General features: G+C 43.3%; 1 protein-coding gene across 20 annotated transcripts in view; it reads right to left on the reverse strand.

Annotated features, from left to right (window-relative positions):
- The window catches only part of CYLD (CYLD lysine 63 deubiquitinase), a 34429-nt gene extending 22103 nt beyond the window's left edge, over positions 1–12326 (reverse strand). For 3 of the 20 annotated variants that reach the window (XR_014514694.1, XM_083454594.1, XM_083454597.1), the window contains exons 1-5: positions 12213–12326; positions 5987–6673; positions 4958–5260; positions 3632–3737; positions 610–705 (exon numbers count right to left, since the gene is read on the reverse strand). Coding sequence is in view for 12 of the 20 variants with exons in the window: in XM_083454594.1 (XP_083310720.1) it covers positions 610–705; positions 3632–3737; positions 4958–5260; positions 5987–6460 (979 nt within the window). In the remaining 8 variants the exon portion in view is untranslated. Of the gene's footprint in view, positions 1–609; positions 706–3631; positions 3738–4957; positions 5261–5986; positions 6674–12033 lie in introns of all 20 variants that reach the window. The other 17 variants (XR_014514693.1, XM_083454591.1, XR_014514695.1 and 14 more) reach the window with 11 other exon arrangements.
- Between the last annotated feature and the right edge of the window lie 2612 nt (positions 12327–14938).

The following is a 14938-nucleotide window of genomic DNA, read 5'->3' on the forward strand; positions in this document are numbered from 1 at the left end:
GTCAAGTAGGGCTTTATATGTAGCAACGAGCACTGTGTATTGTGACCAGGAAACAGTCAAGTAACCAGCAAAATTGTTGTAGCATGGGAATTACATGCTCCCTATACCCAGCCCTGGTCAACAGGCTGAGCTGCAGCATTCTGAATCAGCTGATTTCTGAACACTCTTTAAAGGCAGTCACAGGTAGCGTGTTACAGTAATACAAACAATATGTAACTAAGGCATATGTCACTGTGGTCAGAGCCAACTGAAACCAAGCAAAAAATTCTACTTCCATAGCCATGTGTAGGCTATTCGTGCACTCAGTCTGGGGGAAGAGAAATCCCTCCCACAGTTTTACAAAACAAGTGCAAGACAGGAAAATCCTCAGAAATGTTTCACAAGATGTACAATCTAACCTCCTTTGTACGCTAACTATGCAAGCGAATGTAGTATCTTGTTACACATTCCACTTATTGGGGAGCCACTGTTCTACAAAACATGTGGGATCAGTTCTGTGGAAACCCACCTCTGAACCCACAACTCCAAGGGACTGCATGTTGCAATTCTCATGTACAAGGACAGTAGAAATACCTGGCACTTTGCTAAATAGTAGTTGAGTAAAAGTACCTGTAGACTTTGGCTTACTATGATTGAATCCTTTGTCACAGCCACTTCTAGATGTAAAGGCAAGTTTGGGAGGTCTCCTGTCTTGAGACACAGCCTCTAAAATAGAGTAGAAGGTTAAGATATCTTACACCACCACACAGTACATAGTATAGATAGCTTTAGCTTTAAAGCATCAGTTTAGTACAAAATAGACGCACCTTTAGGATATAAAGCAAGTCACAGTAATACTTGTGAAATCCAGAATTTCTTTCAGATAGTCACTTGGACAAAACTAATCAGTTGCAGGAACACTCACATAAGTAGAAACCATAATATGGAAGGTAGCCTCCCTTGGGACCCATACAAAACTGTTAAATAAGGATGACTATAGCTATTAATATATACTTTTTAAAACACAATGGGACATCTAGCCTAGCCTTTTTTTTTCTTCCAAAATCTCAGGGCACAGCTCCGTTTTACTGACACTGAAGCAAAAAAGCTGGATTTGCTCTCACAGAAGTTTTAGAATATGTTTCCTCCCACACTGCACCAATCAATTATGGTGAACCTTGTAAAATGCTGTATTGAGAAATAATGCAGCCAAAGAAAAATTCCAAAGTGATCACTGGCTTCATGTTATGGTAAGTTTATTTGCTTCATACGTGGTTTGGAAGAAGCAAATACTTATCAAACTTAAAAAAAGATAAAAAGCCCCCATCACTGAAACTTTTTTTAAAAAAATCTTTTTGCTGGAGATGTGATTGAACAGCAGCAGCAACAACAATAAGAAAAAGATTGAGGAGATGAAAGCTAGGCATGCATAAAAAAGCAGTAATTCAAATAGAAAATATTGTGCTTTTTGCTAAATTAGACTCCTCACCAAAATAGTATGGTTATCATACCCACAGAAGATTGCCATTTACTCTGCATAACATCTGAGGATTTTTAACCATGCCATGTATTCACTAAAGAGTTCAAATGAAATGTGTCTTCATGTTTCATAATCGGAATATAGCTGTTCAATTGCATTTTAACCAAGTTGCCCCTGTGGAATAACTCTATTAAAACACTTCAGTTACTTTCACTGGAGCTCATCTCTAGCCAGACAGTGAAGAAAGCATCTTTTTGAAAAACTGATCCTTCAAGAAAAAATGTCCTAGTAGGTTTCTTTAAGAAAGAAGTAGCAGGAGCAAAGCACTGCCTCAAGTTTGTACAATATGCCAATTATGCTTAAAATGGCAATCTGTCTATAGCATCTTCCTTACAATTAAAAGTCCTATTTCATTTTTTAAAAAACCACTTTGAAGAGTGTGTTGTTTCCAAGTTAATATTTGCTCTCATGTTCTCTAAAGTTCATGTACTGTACATCACAGATCCTGCTGCATCCTATCCCTTGAGTAATACATTGCAGTGACCCATCCAGTGGCGTAGCGTGGGTTGTCAGCACCCGGGGCAAGGCAAGTAATTTGCGCCCCCTAACCCGTAGATTTTAGTAGGGGCAGAGAGCTGCGAGTGCGAGCGCCCCCCCCCCAGATGTTGCGCCCAGTGAGGCCGGCTCCCCCTGCACCCCCCACGCTACGCCACTGGACCCATCCATCTCAGTTAACTCAAAGCGGTATTAGCTCAAATGTAACAGCATTAGTTGCACCTGGAACTTCCTGCTGCAGGAAAGAAACTCTCCTCGGACAGCAGCCTGGCCTCCCTTTTAAATTCCAATTACAATTCCCCTTTCCCTGGTGAAACTCTAGATTTCTGACACCATCATCTCACAAGACTGCTGTACAAAATTCTAGCCACCCCGGCAGCCTAGCCATGACTTTTTCTGTTTAGTGCAAGGGTCAAAACAAGATCTGTCCAACAAACTAGCATTATGCTTATTCCTCCCTGTGGTTCAACTTAGTAGATCCTGACTGGGCAAACCACCAAATCTCTCCCTGTTCAGGGAGGGCATTTGTTAACCCTGCCACACAGCCAAAAAGCCAAGCAGCAAAAGCTTCCATATTGTAGCCCCATATGCAGCATAGAAGTGACCATGCAGCAAGAGCTTCTGAACAGAAAATGCAGCACTCTAATAACAGGGAAGAAAGAACAGATTGCCTGTGGCTCCAAGCACTGCTCACAAGTGCCAATTCTTTTGTTGGAGCATATGTGGGCATCGCTGGAACATATTCCTTTGAAGAAAGTGTAAGAAAACAATCCAGTGCACAGTCCCCTTCTGATTAAGCAAATATTACTGCATGAAAAATGCAGAACCACCTGGAAAGGCATTTATGTGATATTTTTCACTATCTATGTAGGGCCTTTAAAATACTGACTGGGAGACAAGTAATTATGTAGACTCAGTTATTAGCGGCAAATAAGAACGGTTTTGCCTTTTCCCTACCACAAACAATACAGTGGACGCTCGGGTTGCGAACGTGATCCGTGCGGGATGCACGTTCGCAACCCACATCTGTGCGCAGGCTGCGATTCGGCACTTCTGCACATAGTGCGATTTAGCGCTTCTGTGCATGCGCGACCGCTAAAACCCGGAAGTAACCCATTCTGGTACTTCCGGGTTTTGCCGGTCTGTAACCCGAAAAAACACAACCTGAAGCAGCTGTAACCCGAGGTATGACTGTACTACAATACAGCAGTAAAATTCATCAACTGAGAAAACCCAGAGCCACATTGCAGTGACCATAAGCCTTCAACCTTCAAATTCTAACACCAGGAAAGGGCCAAGGAACCACCAATGCCAAAATACAGCACTATGTTACTATGGCACATCATAGTGAGAGGGAAAGAAGGGAGATGTCTATATAGAAGCATGTAGGAGTCACAGGAGCATATCCAGAAATAAAGCAAGACAAGGCAGCAAAGCAATAATATAACCAATCAATAGTTTAGTGGAGTCCCCACCCCACTCCCAGATATGTTTAAGACTAAAGCAAAATGATTGAATCCTGAGCAACACTAAAACTATGATTAGACACAAGGATGTGTGCTAAGAACTGGGGTTTGCTCACTTTTCATTTTTATAGACAAAATATACAAATTGTACCTGGGATAACATCATTGATATGCAAGAGAAGTGTGCTTTCAACACTTGCAAAACTGCAGAGCTGTTGTCCATTGTATCTTCCATCCCAATTTCCAATTGGATTATCCTAAAAATCGTTTTAAAACACTATTACACGTTGCCCAAGTGAAGATACTCAAGAAACCATCTACATGGTTCAATTAAAGTTCTTGGCTACATGCAGCCCAGACAGGAAGCACGAGCTTTCACAAGAAATGCAAACACTTGCTCTGCAACAACATTTCAAGTGTCACACTTGTAGTGTTGTCATTTCGTCTTCCACATTTAGAGAAACAGATTGCATTCTGCAATGTTGTTTGGTTACAAATGTGCCACAGACACTAATACACTGATGATGGCAACATTGAAACAAAAGCAAAAAACACTCCTCCCAAGTGGTGGGAGAAAAGCCAAGCAAAGTTTGTCAGCAGCACAGAAGTTTCACAACTGAAGCCATTCACAACAGGTACATAAATGGCTTTCATGCCTGAAGGATATATTTCATCTCTCTGGCATTAAGAGGCAGCTTCCAGCACTGGGAAGACTTGCCTACCTCCTTAAAGAGCAAGGGTGAACAAGTACATTAAGGTGCAATTTTTTTCATGTTTAATGCCTACTAATATTCTAAGGGTGTAATAGTTCAGTTTCATTCTCTTTATTTCAAGCCTCAGTAAGTCTTCTGGTTTCAAAACACAAGTAGGAGAAAGACGAGGATCAGCATATGTTACTGTAGTGCTTGAGAATTGCACTCGACATACAGAATTACATTACGCCAGAGCCTCGCATTTTCCTTGCAGGCAAAAATTGACGTGGCTGTATTTTCAGAGTAAAACTATAAAAGATCAGTAGTGCCAACCCTGGAACATTATTTAGCAAAGCAGGCTGGTCATTAGAAGCAAGAAAATGGGTATTTTGCCTGGCTAGTGTCAGGTAAGATTTAGTAAGGCCCTGTAAATAAGCCCACATAAGTTACTAGCGCATACCATAAATTTACTAGCCTGCCTAATGTGGATACACATGGGCAATCATTTATGGCTCAGCAAGGCAGAAATAAAACTTTAGTAAAGCTGCACCATCTGATCCCCTGGAGGAGATTATTTCTTGCCATGCACGATCAGGCAAGTGGCTGTTCCCAAGCCTAACTCAATACATTTTTACCCAATGCTAAAAAAAGCTGCTGGGTGGCAATTATACATAGCAATCGAGAGCCATAAGTAGCTTGCCAATATTCCATCTCTCCCCACCACTATTGCATGTACTTCTATTTAACACACATGCAAAAAGTTAAGAATCAGGTTAATTTCTTACCATGTCCACTCCAACAACGTATCCTAAACTCTCGTTTCCTGGTAAGACATCACAGAATATAACTGTCCCATACTCTATATTCTTTCCTATCTTCACAGAAACCCTGGAGTTGAGCTCCAAAGGAGGAAGTTCTACCTGCATTGAGTCAACTGGAGCTGCATAGTCATTCTCCAGCTCATTGTCATCATCTTCCATCAGCTCTAGTTTGTCTAGTGCAACAAACACTCCACAGTCCTCGTCACATCTGAACAGCTGTTTGCCTTGGTACTGTCCATCAGTAAAACCCTGACCACGGCCTTCTTCCTAGGTTTGCAGGAGAAAAAAACATAGATCATTAAGAACTGTCATAGGAGTAATTAAAATGTTGGTCTTCGGGGAGACCGAGGTTGAAACCTATGCCTGGTCATGAGGTTCATCCAGATCTTAGGATGGTTGCTCAACACTCTGAGCCCAACCTACCTCACAAGTTAGTTGAGAGGATAAAATGGTGTGGGGATCAATATACTTTGGCCTCTGCTCCTCAGAGGAGAAATAGGATACAAATATACTAAGTAAAAGGGATGCGGGTGGCGCTGTGGGTTAAAGCCTCAGCGCCGAGGGCTTGCCGATCGAAAGGTCGGCGGTTCGAATCCCCGCGGCGGGGTGCGCTCCCGTTGTTCGGTCCCAGCGCCTGCCAACCTAGCAGTTCAAAAGCACTCTCGGGTGCAAGTAGATAAATAGGGACCGCTTACTAGCAGGAAGGTAAACGGCGTTTCCGTGTGCGGCTCTGGCTCGCCAGAGCAGCGATGTCACGCTGGCCACGTGACCCGGAAGTGTCTTCGGACAGCGCTGGCCCCCGGCCTCTTTGAGTGAGATGGGCGCACAACCCTAGAGTCTGTCAAGACTGGCCCGTACGGGCAGGGGTACCTTTACCTTTACCTTTATACTAAGTAAAAAGACTCGTACTATGCACCTTTTCAGAATGTTTCTACAGCAACACACAGCGTCTGTTTGACCCAATGCATAAAGCCTTGGAAGAAGAAAACTTACCAGAAGCTCCACTCCAAAAAATATCCCAGAGAGTGATCTTTCTTGTATTAATGGTCCTCTGAAGCGAACAACTCCAGGATATTTCTCATCACCTAATCGCAGCTGTACTTTCACTGGTGAGCCAACATCAATGTGCAGACCCTTGCTCAGTCTACCTTTACTTTTAAATATACTGTATCTCTCCTCACAATTGGTAATTGCCAACAGCAGTTCTGCTCGTTTCTCATCTATATCAACAACTTCTTTTTCTTCCACGAAGAGGACCACATGGGGCTGCTCCAAAATCTTGATTCCTATCTGCAATTTTTTGCTTTTTGACGAAGGGTTGCTTCTGGTGTGTCCTCCTGAAGAACGGTCTTGAACGAACTGGCCAATGCTTCCCTTGGGTACTTTCAACAGTTTTTGAGTCTGTTTGTCTACAATGCTGCATTCCTGGAGAAGCAAATAAAATATACGCTCTTCCCAATAGGACATGCTGCCTTTTTTTTTTTTTTAACTCCACAAACCTAGATTCAATATGGTTCAAGCTTTGTATGAGTACAAAGAAGAAACGTTCAAGAAAGCCAAGTTGCCAACATAACTGCCAAGGAATTAGATGCTCCTACTAAAAGGCCCCTGTTCGATTTCCCATAGTGAGTTAATGATTCTTCATCCATGTCCTAATGAGCTAAATCCAGAACGGATGACCTGGACACAAAAATAAAAGATAGTATCAGTGGCAGCTGAAGGATGTCATAGTAAGAACAAAGCAAAAGAAAACAAACCACTTTCAAAAGAAACAACACAGGTTTTTATAGATCTATGACAGCAACCAGCTGGCAAGAGAGAGATACTTGGGTAGCCACAAAGGTCATGCTGAAGATTTCATCTGCATAATAAAACTGAGCTAATGCTATATTTGCAGCCTCACCTTCACTGTGACTGGAGATATCTGGTCTATATAATCCTTATTTAAAACTTGAACAAGTGCACACCTGTTTCTGCTTTGCTACTGCAGACTAGAATAGTTTCCCCATTTTTAAGAAGAATGAACCCAATATACAGGATTCATTTGCTTATTGTTTTGGAAAGAGACAGACAACAAGAAATATATCACCGCACAGAGGACTACAATGCAAGTTCACAAGTACAGCTCAATTTTTTTTTTGCACACAAAAGAAATTCACAATACAGTTTCACAAAAGCAGCAAGTGGATTAACCATTTCCAGAAATAGCTTGGTGGCAATGTACTCAATAGTCATCCTCAGATTGAGTCAAAAGTTGTTCTTAGTATGTCATGTTTCCCAAAGAAGCACAGAACAAAATAAATCAGAGACGAAATACTTAACTATTAGAGATTGAAAAGGGCACCAAAGTTCTTTATAGGTGCCTTCCAGCTAAACTGGCTGTAAAAGGATCCTCTAAGATGAGAATCAAGGGAGGTTTGAATCCCCACCCCCAACTTACAAGACCATTAAACAAACACTACCACGTATAAATAATATACACACGCTTATTTAACTGCTCAGTTCGTCTATGCGACTCTTCCCATGCTGTGCGGGGCTGTTTGCAAAAGTGCTTTCAATTACCCCATGCTTTGCTTTGAAGTCCTAACAGTCAGGGTTTCAAAGGGCAGCATCACCTGCTGTCACTATGGTGTTTGGTGACTGACAAGTGGGTGGCTCCATCCACCTGTCAAATTTGGCCCTTCAACTTGCTCCTTCCCCAAAAAATGTCCCTGGGTGGTTATTTTTTATGTACACACCTAAAGCAAGCTATATGAGGGAAAGTTGCACCCTCAAACGTATTAACACCTATTTGCCATGGTGGTTAAATGATACTGCACTGAAGGCTGCAGGATGAGAACAAATGATGAGGAAAGGTCATCACTGTGCTTCTGATTGACCCAGAAGAATCTGGTGGGGCTGCTGTTGGAAGGAGGATGCTTAATTATGGTCTGATACAGCAAGACAGTTCTTAATCTTTTGACACAAGAAACAGAGAAAATCTAGAGCAGAAATACTACTCAACTGTGTGTTTCTTTCTGAACAGGGAGACTGCCCTTTACCACTGTTCCATCTAACTCAATATTGTCTGTACAAAAAATGGGGAACCTGTGCCGGCGCCCCGCCCCCCCCCCCCCATGTTGCTGAACGACAACTCTCATCATCCCTAGCAAGCATGGTCATGCTTACTGGTGCTGATGGGAGTTGTAGATCAGTAACATCTGGAGGGCTAAAGTTCCCCCATCAGTGCTGTAAACTGACTGGCCACAGCTATCCAGTGTTTAAGACAGAAATATTCCCCAGCTGCACCAGGTGACGAACCTTGGGTCTTCTGAATGCAAAGTGTGTGCTCTGCCTCTGACCTATGACTTGCTCTCTCTCATCGTTTGGGGAGCATTTAGGACATATGGGCAGCTCATATTGATGATGAAGTGGTTTAATGAGTACAGTAGACTCTTTATTTATCGCCCTTGTCTTGTATGTTAGAAGAGCTTTTTTAAAAAAATAAAAATCCACAAGTGACAGGGGGTGGGGTATGAATGAGGCTTTTTGGCAGATGCACCTTCACTATAGATTTTTCTCCCTTATATAAGTTTAGCAGACCAGCCCTAATGTTAGTTTTATGAAACTGATGAAAGTTTATTTCAGCAGGTATTTGGGAGTGCACAGCAAAGTTACATTTTAATAACCTGGGGTTGTTTTGTTTGCTGGCAATTTGATGTTTATGCAGGCTTTACAATGTTATGATTTTTATTCCGTTTATTTTTGGTATCATGTTTAATTGTACTGTGGTTTCGTTGTTCTCTTATGCTACATCATACATTACCCAGAGAGCAACTTGACAACAAGAGCATGAAAGCAATAGCCCTCCCTCATTTTATTTATTAGTATCACAATTGGTATACAGAGGTAAACAACCTTTGAACATGGAGGCTCTATTTAGCTACTACAGCTAACAGCCAGTTATAAATCTACCCTCCTCCTCCATAAATATGCCTAATTCTATTTTTATTTGTTTATTTTAAAAAATAACCACTTAGGCAAGCCATCACCACACCTTGTGGGATATAATTCCTCAGACTCTTATTTCCTTGAAAATTTACTGTGTGGCATACACTTTGGCTATTTATTTTTTTTAGCTACATTTATAACCTTTCTTTCTCCCCACCCCAAAGAACTCAAGGCAACAAACATGGCCACCTGTCCATTTTATCCCGTGAGGTAGGTTGGCATGAAAGATGCTCAGTCTCAAGGTCAGCTCTTCAGCTGAGGGCAAAATCAGAGCCCAGGTCTCCCCAGCCCGAGCTGTAACACTAAGGCACCACTGTAGTATAGCAGCATAACTCACTTTGTGTATCCAATGAAGTATCATTATCAGTAAATGTATAACATGCATGCACATATACATAGGCGCACGCCTTTGGAAAGGATGGAAACACACAGCCCCATAGGCTATAATATTCAAAATTTGTACTGTCTGTGGTACTTCTATGCAAAGCATAGGAGAAGCACAGTGATAGTGCAATAGTGCAACATGCCAGGATCTGGCCATAACACAGCATCAAAGGTAGGAATATGTTGCGGCCAGATATTTCTGTGGGAAATGGTTACTGTGATTGTACATGTTTGATTTCTGTGTAGAAATGGTACACAGTCTCTGTACCCAATGAATTTCTTGACCTTTGGGGCACATTGTTAAACACTCCTTTGCAGCATCTGTCTGCATCTCTCAACATGATGGACAGCAACTCCCAACATTCCTCACCCTTAGTCAGATTGGTGGGGCTGATGGTAGTTGTAGCCCAACAACATCTGAAGGGCACCATATTGGCTATACCTGCTCTAGAGTGCTGGACTAGAACCTGGACGTCCAGGGTTCAAATCCTCACTCAGCCATGACTTAACCTACCTCACAGGGTTGTTGTGCTGATAGAATGGAGAATTCCTTGTAGCAAAGGTGGGATATAAATGCAAACTAAATAAATAAATCAGGCAAACAATTCACACATCTTAGAAAGAGGGATCCGGACCAGTCCACAAAAGCTTCTGCCACAACAAGTATGTCAGACTTTTGAAGTGAAAAAGGACTCAATTTTGTGGGCTTTCTGCAACACACACAAACATGGCTACCCCCTTGGAACAAGTTAACTATGCATGCTGTATCGAAAAAGCTGTTTGGCAGTTGATATCAGAATTAAATGTAAAAGAATCACCAAAGTAAGATAACTAAAAACTGTAGAAGACTGATGAAAAATACCCACTCCCCCCAAAAAGCACATGAAAATAATAACACATTTGCCAAACTACATAAGAAAAAATAAGAAACTACTTCCCCCAAATAAAAATCAAGTAAGAACAGAAACAAATATTTGTTGCCAATACTATTACTACTACTACAATGATCATGAAGCAGCAACATCAGTGTGCATGGCATGCCCTGAAGACGCCTCCAATTAAAACTGAGTTTAGCATTTTAATGCTATAATTGTACATTGCCTGAAGCCTGTGTGAACCACTCAGAGGCCTTTGTTGACATGGCGGCCAGCTAATATGCTAAATACAATACAATTTTTAAAAATTCAACACTACGGAAGGGAAGTGGGAGTTGAGGTATCCAACTAAATTTTCATGCCACTGGTGGTCATTTTCTTCCATGGGTTTAGGCTGAGTAGAAGAAGGATTGTCTATAACCAATATTAATTACTTAATAATAGTGAGTAGTATTTGTATCCAACTATGTTCTTATTCAGAGCAGATCCACTGAAATTAATAAACTTGTCAGCCATGTCCATTTTACTTCAATGGATCTGCTCTGAATAAGACTAGAATTGTCTATAACCAATTATGGTGAGAATGATAGGTAGTATTTGTATCCAAGTTCTAGCTCAGAGTAGACTCACTGACATTAATGAACCTATGCCATGACCACTTACTTCAACGGGACAAGTCTGAACAGGACTAAGATAGTCTACAAGCAATAATAATTTGATTGTAATATATAATATCCACACCCAACTATTCAATTCCAGCTCAGAATGGACCCACTGAAATTAACAAACCTAAGGCAGTCATAGAGATGCAGGTGGTGCTGTGGGTTAAACCACAGAGCCTAGGACTTGCAGATCAGAAGGTCGGCGGTTCAAATCCCCGCAACGGAGTGAGCTCCCGTTGCTCGGTCCCTGCTCCTGCCAACCTAGCAGTTCGAAAGCATGTCAAAGTGCAAGTAGATAAATAGGTACCACTCCGGCGGGAAGGTAAATGGCGTTTCCGTGCGCTGCTCTGGTTCGCCAGAAGCGGCTTAGTCATGCTGGACACATGACCCAGAAGCTGTACGCCAGCTCCCTCGGCCAATAAAGCGATAAACCCCAGAGTCGGTCACGACTGGACATAATGGTCAGGTGTCCCTTTACCCTTTAAGGCAGTCATGGCCACTTACTTCAATGGGCCTCCTTCTGAGTAAAACTAGGCTAGTCTACATCCAATGATGATTTTATACTGTTAACAATAAAATAACAATAATGGCCAGCACTGTACAGTATATGTACCCAACCACTCTCTATTCCAGAGAAGACTCCCTGAAATCAATGAACCTGCTATGCCTACCATGGCCATTTATGGTCTAGTGCTAGGCCAAGTAGGATTAAGACCGTCTAGCTAAGCCAATAATAATTTTATGGTCATCATCAACAGCATCACGGGTAAACATTTGCACTTGGCTAAAATTCAAGCTCAGAGGCTGGTCCAGAGCGGGAGTCCGCCAGCCCCTCTGCCAGCCGCGTCCAATGCGCCTACGCTGAGTAGGACCAACATTGGCCCGTAACTAAGAATAATAAGGATAATACAGAAAGCGAAAGGAAATATGAAGGGGGAGGCAGCGCAGGTATTCCCTCCCTCCCGGGACCCGCAATGGGCGCTCCATTACGTTCCTTCTCCGCGAATGCTACTCGCCGCCGGAGCCCCACCCCAGAAGAGGCTGCAATCGTCTCCCCGCCGCCGCCGCCGCCGCCGCCGCCACCCCAACCCCTGCTCCGCCTCCGGCCCAGCGGCGCTGCCGGCATTACCATCCTCCTGCTGCTTCCTCGCGGCTCAGGCCGCAGCGGCCGCCGCTGCCCCTCCCGTCTCCCCGCCGCCGCCTCAGGGGTTCCTCCTCACCCGCCGCCTCCGCCTCCTCCACCTCCTCGCCTTCCCCATCCTCGTCCCCTCAGAGGCGCAGGCAGCGGCTTCAAGGCGCGCACCCTACCCTGCTCTTGCCACCGCTGATGCTGCCATTCCAGCTCTCCCTCCCGCCTCCTGGCCGCTCGCCGCCGGTTCTTCCTGCCTATTGGCTGCCTGGCCCAAGCCAACCCCCGCCCCTTGCTCTCCGCCGACGGAGGGAATTTCCAAGGCCAAGCTTGGTTACAGGCGCAGCAAAATAAATAAATAAAACCAAAGAGCCCCCGCGGATTGGCTGAGTCGGCGGGTTCCTGCCTGCTCAGTGGTTGTTTGGGAAGAAGGCGGGTGCACCTCTCCCACCTATAAGAGGAGAGATGCGCTGGTTAAATTGGCTGAATCATCCGTGCTCCCGCCTACGTCCCTTTGCCATTAGTCGTTGTCAGAGTGGCGGGGGTGGGGAGTGGGGAGCCGAGGATGGGTTTTAATTGGATAAAGTGTGGCCTAGCCCCCGCTAGCGATTGGCTGCAGTATGGAGACATAAAAAGCCTTTCAGTACGTAAAGGGCATGGCTGGTGGGTTCCGTCTGTACCGTTCCCCCCCCCCCCCGGACTTACTGCTGGTTTCTTGATGGACAGGCAGGAAAACGGATTGCTATTTATTTGTTCCAGTTCCAAACTTTAAAAGGAAAAAAAAGCAGAGAGATTGATTTAAAAAAGAAGTTTGCAGATACTCTTTTTAAGCATTTAATACTCTTTACATCTGAACATAGTACTTTAAAAGAACGAGCCAAGTAGCCTAATAATGAGAGTTAAAAGAACAAAAAACGAATAACTTGGTTTGTCATGCCGCTGCATGCCCAGGTTTCCTCCCCACAGCCCATCTCTCAACCCTAGACAATGTGACACACTGCAAAGGGCTGTAGCTGAATGGCTGAGGATCTGCTTTGCATGCAGAAGATCCCAGGTCCCATACTAGAGATTGCCAGGTGAGTCTGAGAGAAAACAGTGTCTTAAAACCCAGGAAATCCACTGCCAGTCACTGCTGACCGTATTGAGCTGGAGAGAACAATGGAGTAAGGCACATTTATTAACTTCAGCTAGAATAGGGATAGCCAGAACTTGGAAAACCTTGCAATTAATATTGTTCACTGTTCCAGCAAACAGCCATAATGGAAAAGTTGTCGCAAAAACTGGAGGTGGCAAGGGGAGAGAAAAAACAATATAATTTTTACACTGTATGGTATGATTTCGTTAAATATACAGATGAAACAACACATGGATGAGAATTTCCTACAACTGACATTGCAATATGGTGTAAATAAGCAGGCAATGCTCTTTAGTTCACTCTTATTATCTTGCGCTTTCAGAGTTGATTTATTGAGGAATCCACTGAAGTGGTTTACTGTTTAGTATTTTATCCCCACCCCAGTGATCCATTTTCTGTCAATGTCGTGTTTTATGATTTGTGTACAATTCTGTAACAGAAAAATAAAAACAGAAGAGCAATGGTGTAACACGCTATAAGGCAGCTTCCTATATGCAAATGAACAGCTGTCTCTCAAGAAATGTTTTGCATGGAAAAAAAATCAGTTCTTGGCATCTCCAGGTAGGACTGGGAAAAGACTCCTATGTGAACCCCAGAAAGCTGCTTCTGGAAGTCCCAGTACTGAGGGCATTTTCAGACTGCTGCTGTTCTGCGGATGGCATTCAATCACATACCAGCAAGTTCACATTGTGCAACTGGAGTTGATTTTGAGCTCTCCTTACACAACAAACCTGCTTCCCCTATTTTTTTAAAAAATGACTTTTGCAATAAGGAAAGTGATGGAAAGATGTACTGGAAAGTGTGGGATGATATTTGCTTAACACAAATGTGATCTAAACAAATCAGGATGAATGCTTGCAAAATAGCTGGTGCTGCCTAACCTCCCCGAGAACTTTGTGCAAGCAAATCAGGGCAATTTTTCAGTAAACAGATTGTCTAGAAGAGACTTCAGTTCAATGAACCAATGGTCTGGCTCCCTATGTTTCCTAGGTCTCTATGTCCTGCTGACCGTCGCAATAGGAGGGGTGTCACCTAGAGAGGCCCGGAGGGGTGCCTTTGGCCCCTAGGCCCCTAGTTCCCCTTCACCCTACTTTAGGTTGATTAAATCGCAGTTTAAAATATCCCTGAGAAGCACAATCTTCTGCATGTTTACTCAGAACAGCAGCCCCACTGGGTTCTGCGAATTTTACTCCTAGGAAAGCATGTTGGATGAAGTATTTCTATCTTTGACATAATGAACAGCTCGCAAGACTAGGTGGGTCAATGCAACTTAGATTTGAAATAATGAGTTTTATTCCATATTTCAAAGAGCGGAAATCTGGGCATAAAAGTTATTGAGCTTTTCGTTGTTCATCTTCCGTCATGGTCTTTCAACACTTCCATCATGCATGGGCTGCCATACGTCCGGATTTTCCTGGACATTCACTGATTTTCCACCAGGATACCCATTTACGAGGGCTGAATACCAGCTATGTCTAGGAAATTCCAGATGTATGGCAACCCTAGATACTGTTACCTTTTTAGTTCAGCTACAGCCATGTTGATTTTCAAGGTGAGAGCAGAGTAGATTTGAAACCCCTACCTATTAACTGGTAAGTACAGTCCTAGTGGGACACTTTAAATCCAGGCTTGGACACTTAATCACTAGCAGTTAAATATACCACTTTTTGACCATTGAAGTGTGCTTTACTGGCTCTCAGGCAGAAATCCTTGCTGAGTCAAGTGTGTAGCTCTCCGTGGTCTTCCATTGCAGTTATGTGAGCGGAGCAG

Source organism: Podarcis tiliguerta, assembly GCF_965153285.1.
Source record: "Podarcis tiliguerta genome assembly, chromosome: 8".
In the NCBI taxonomy this organism is placed as follows: domain Eukaryota; kingdom Metazoa; phylum Chordata; class Lepidosauria; order Squamata; family Lacertidae; genus Podarcis; species Podarcis tiliguerta.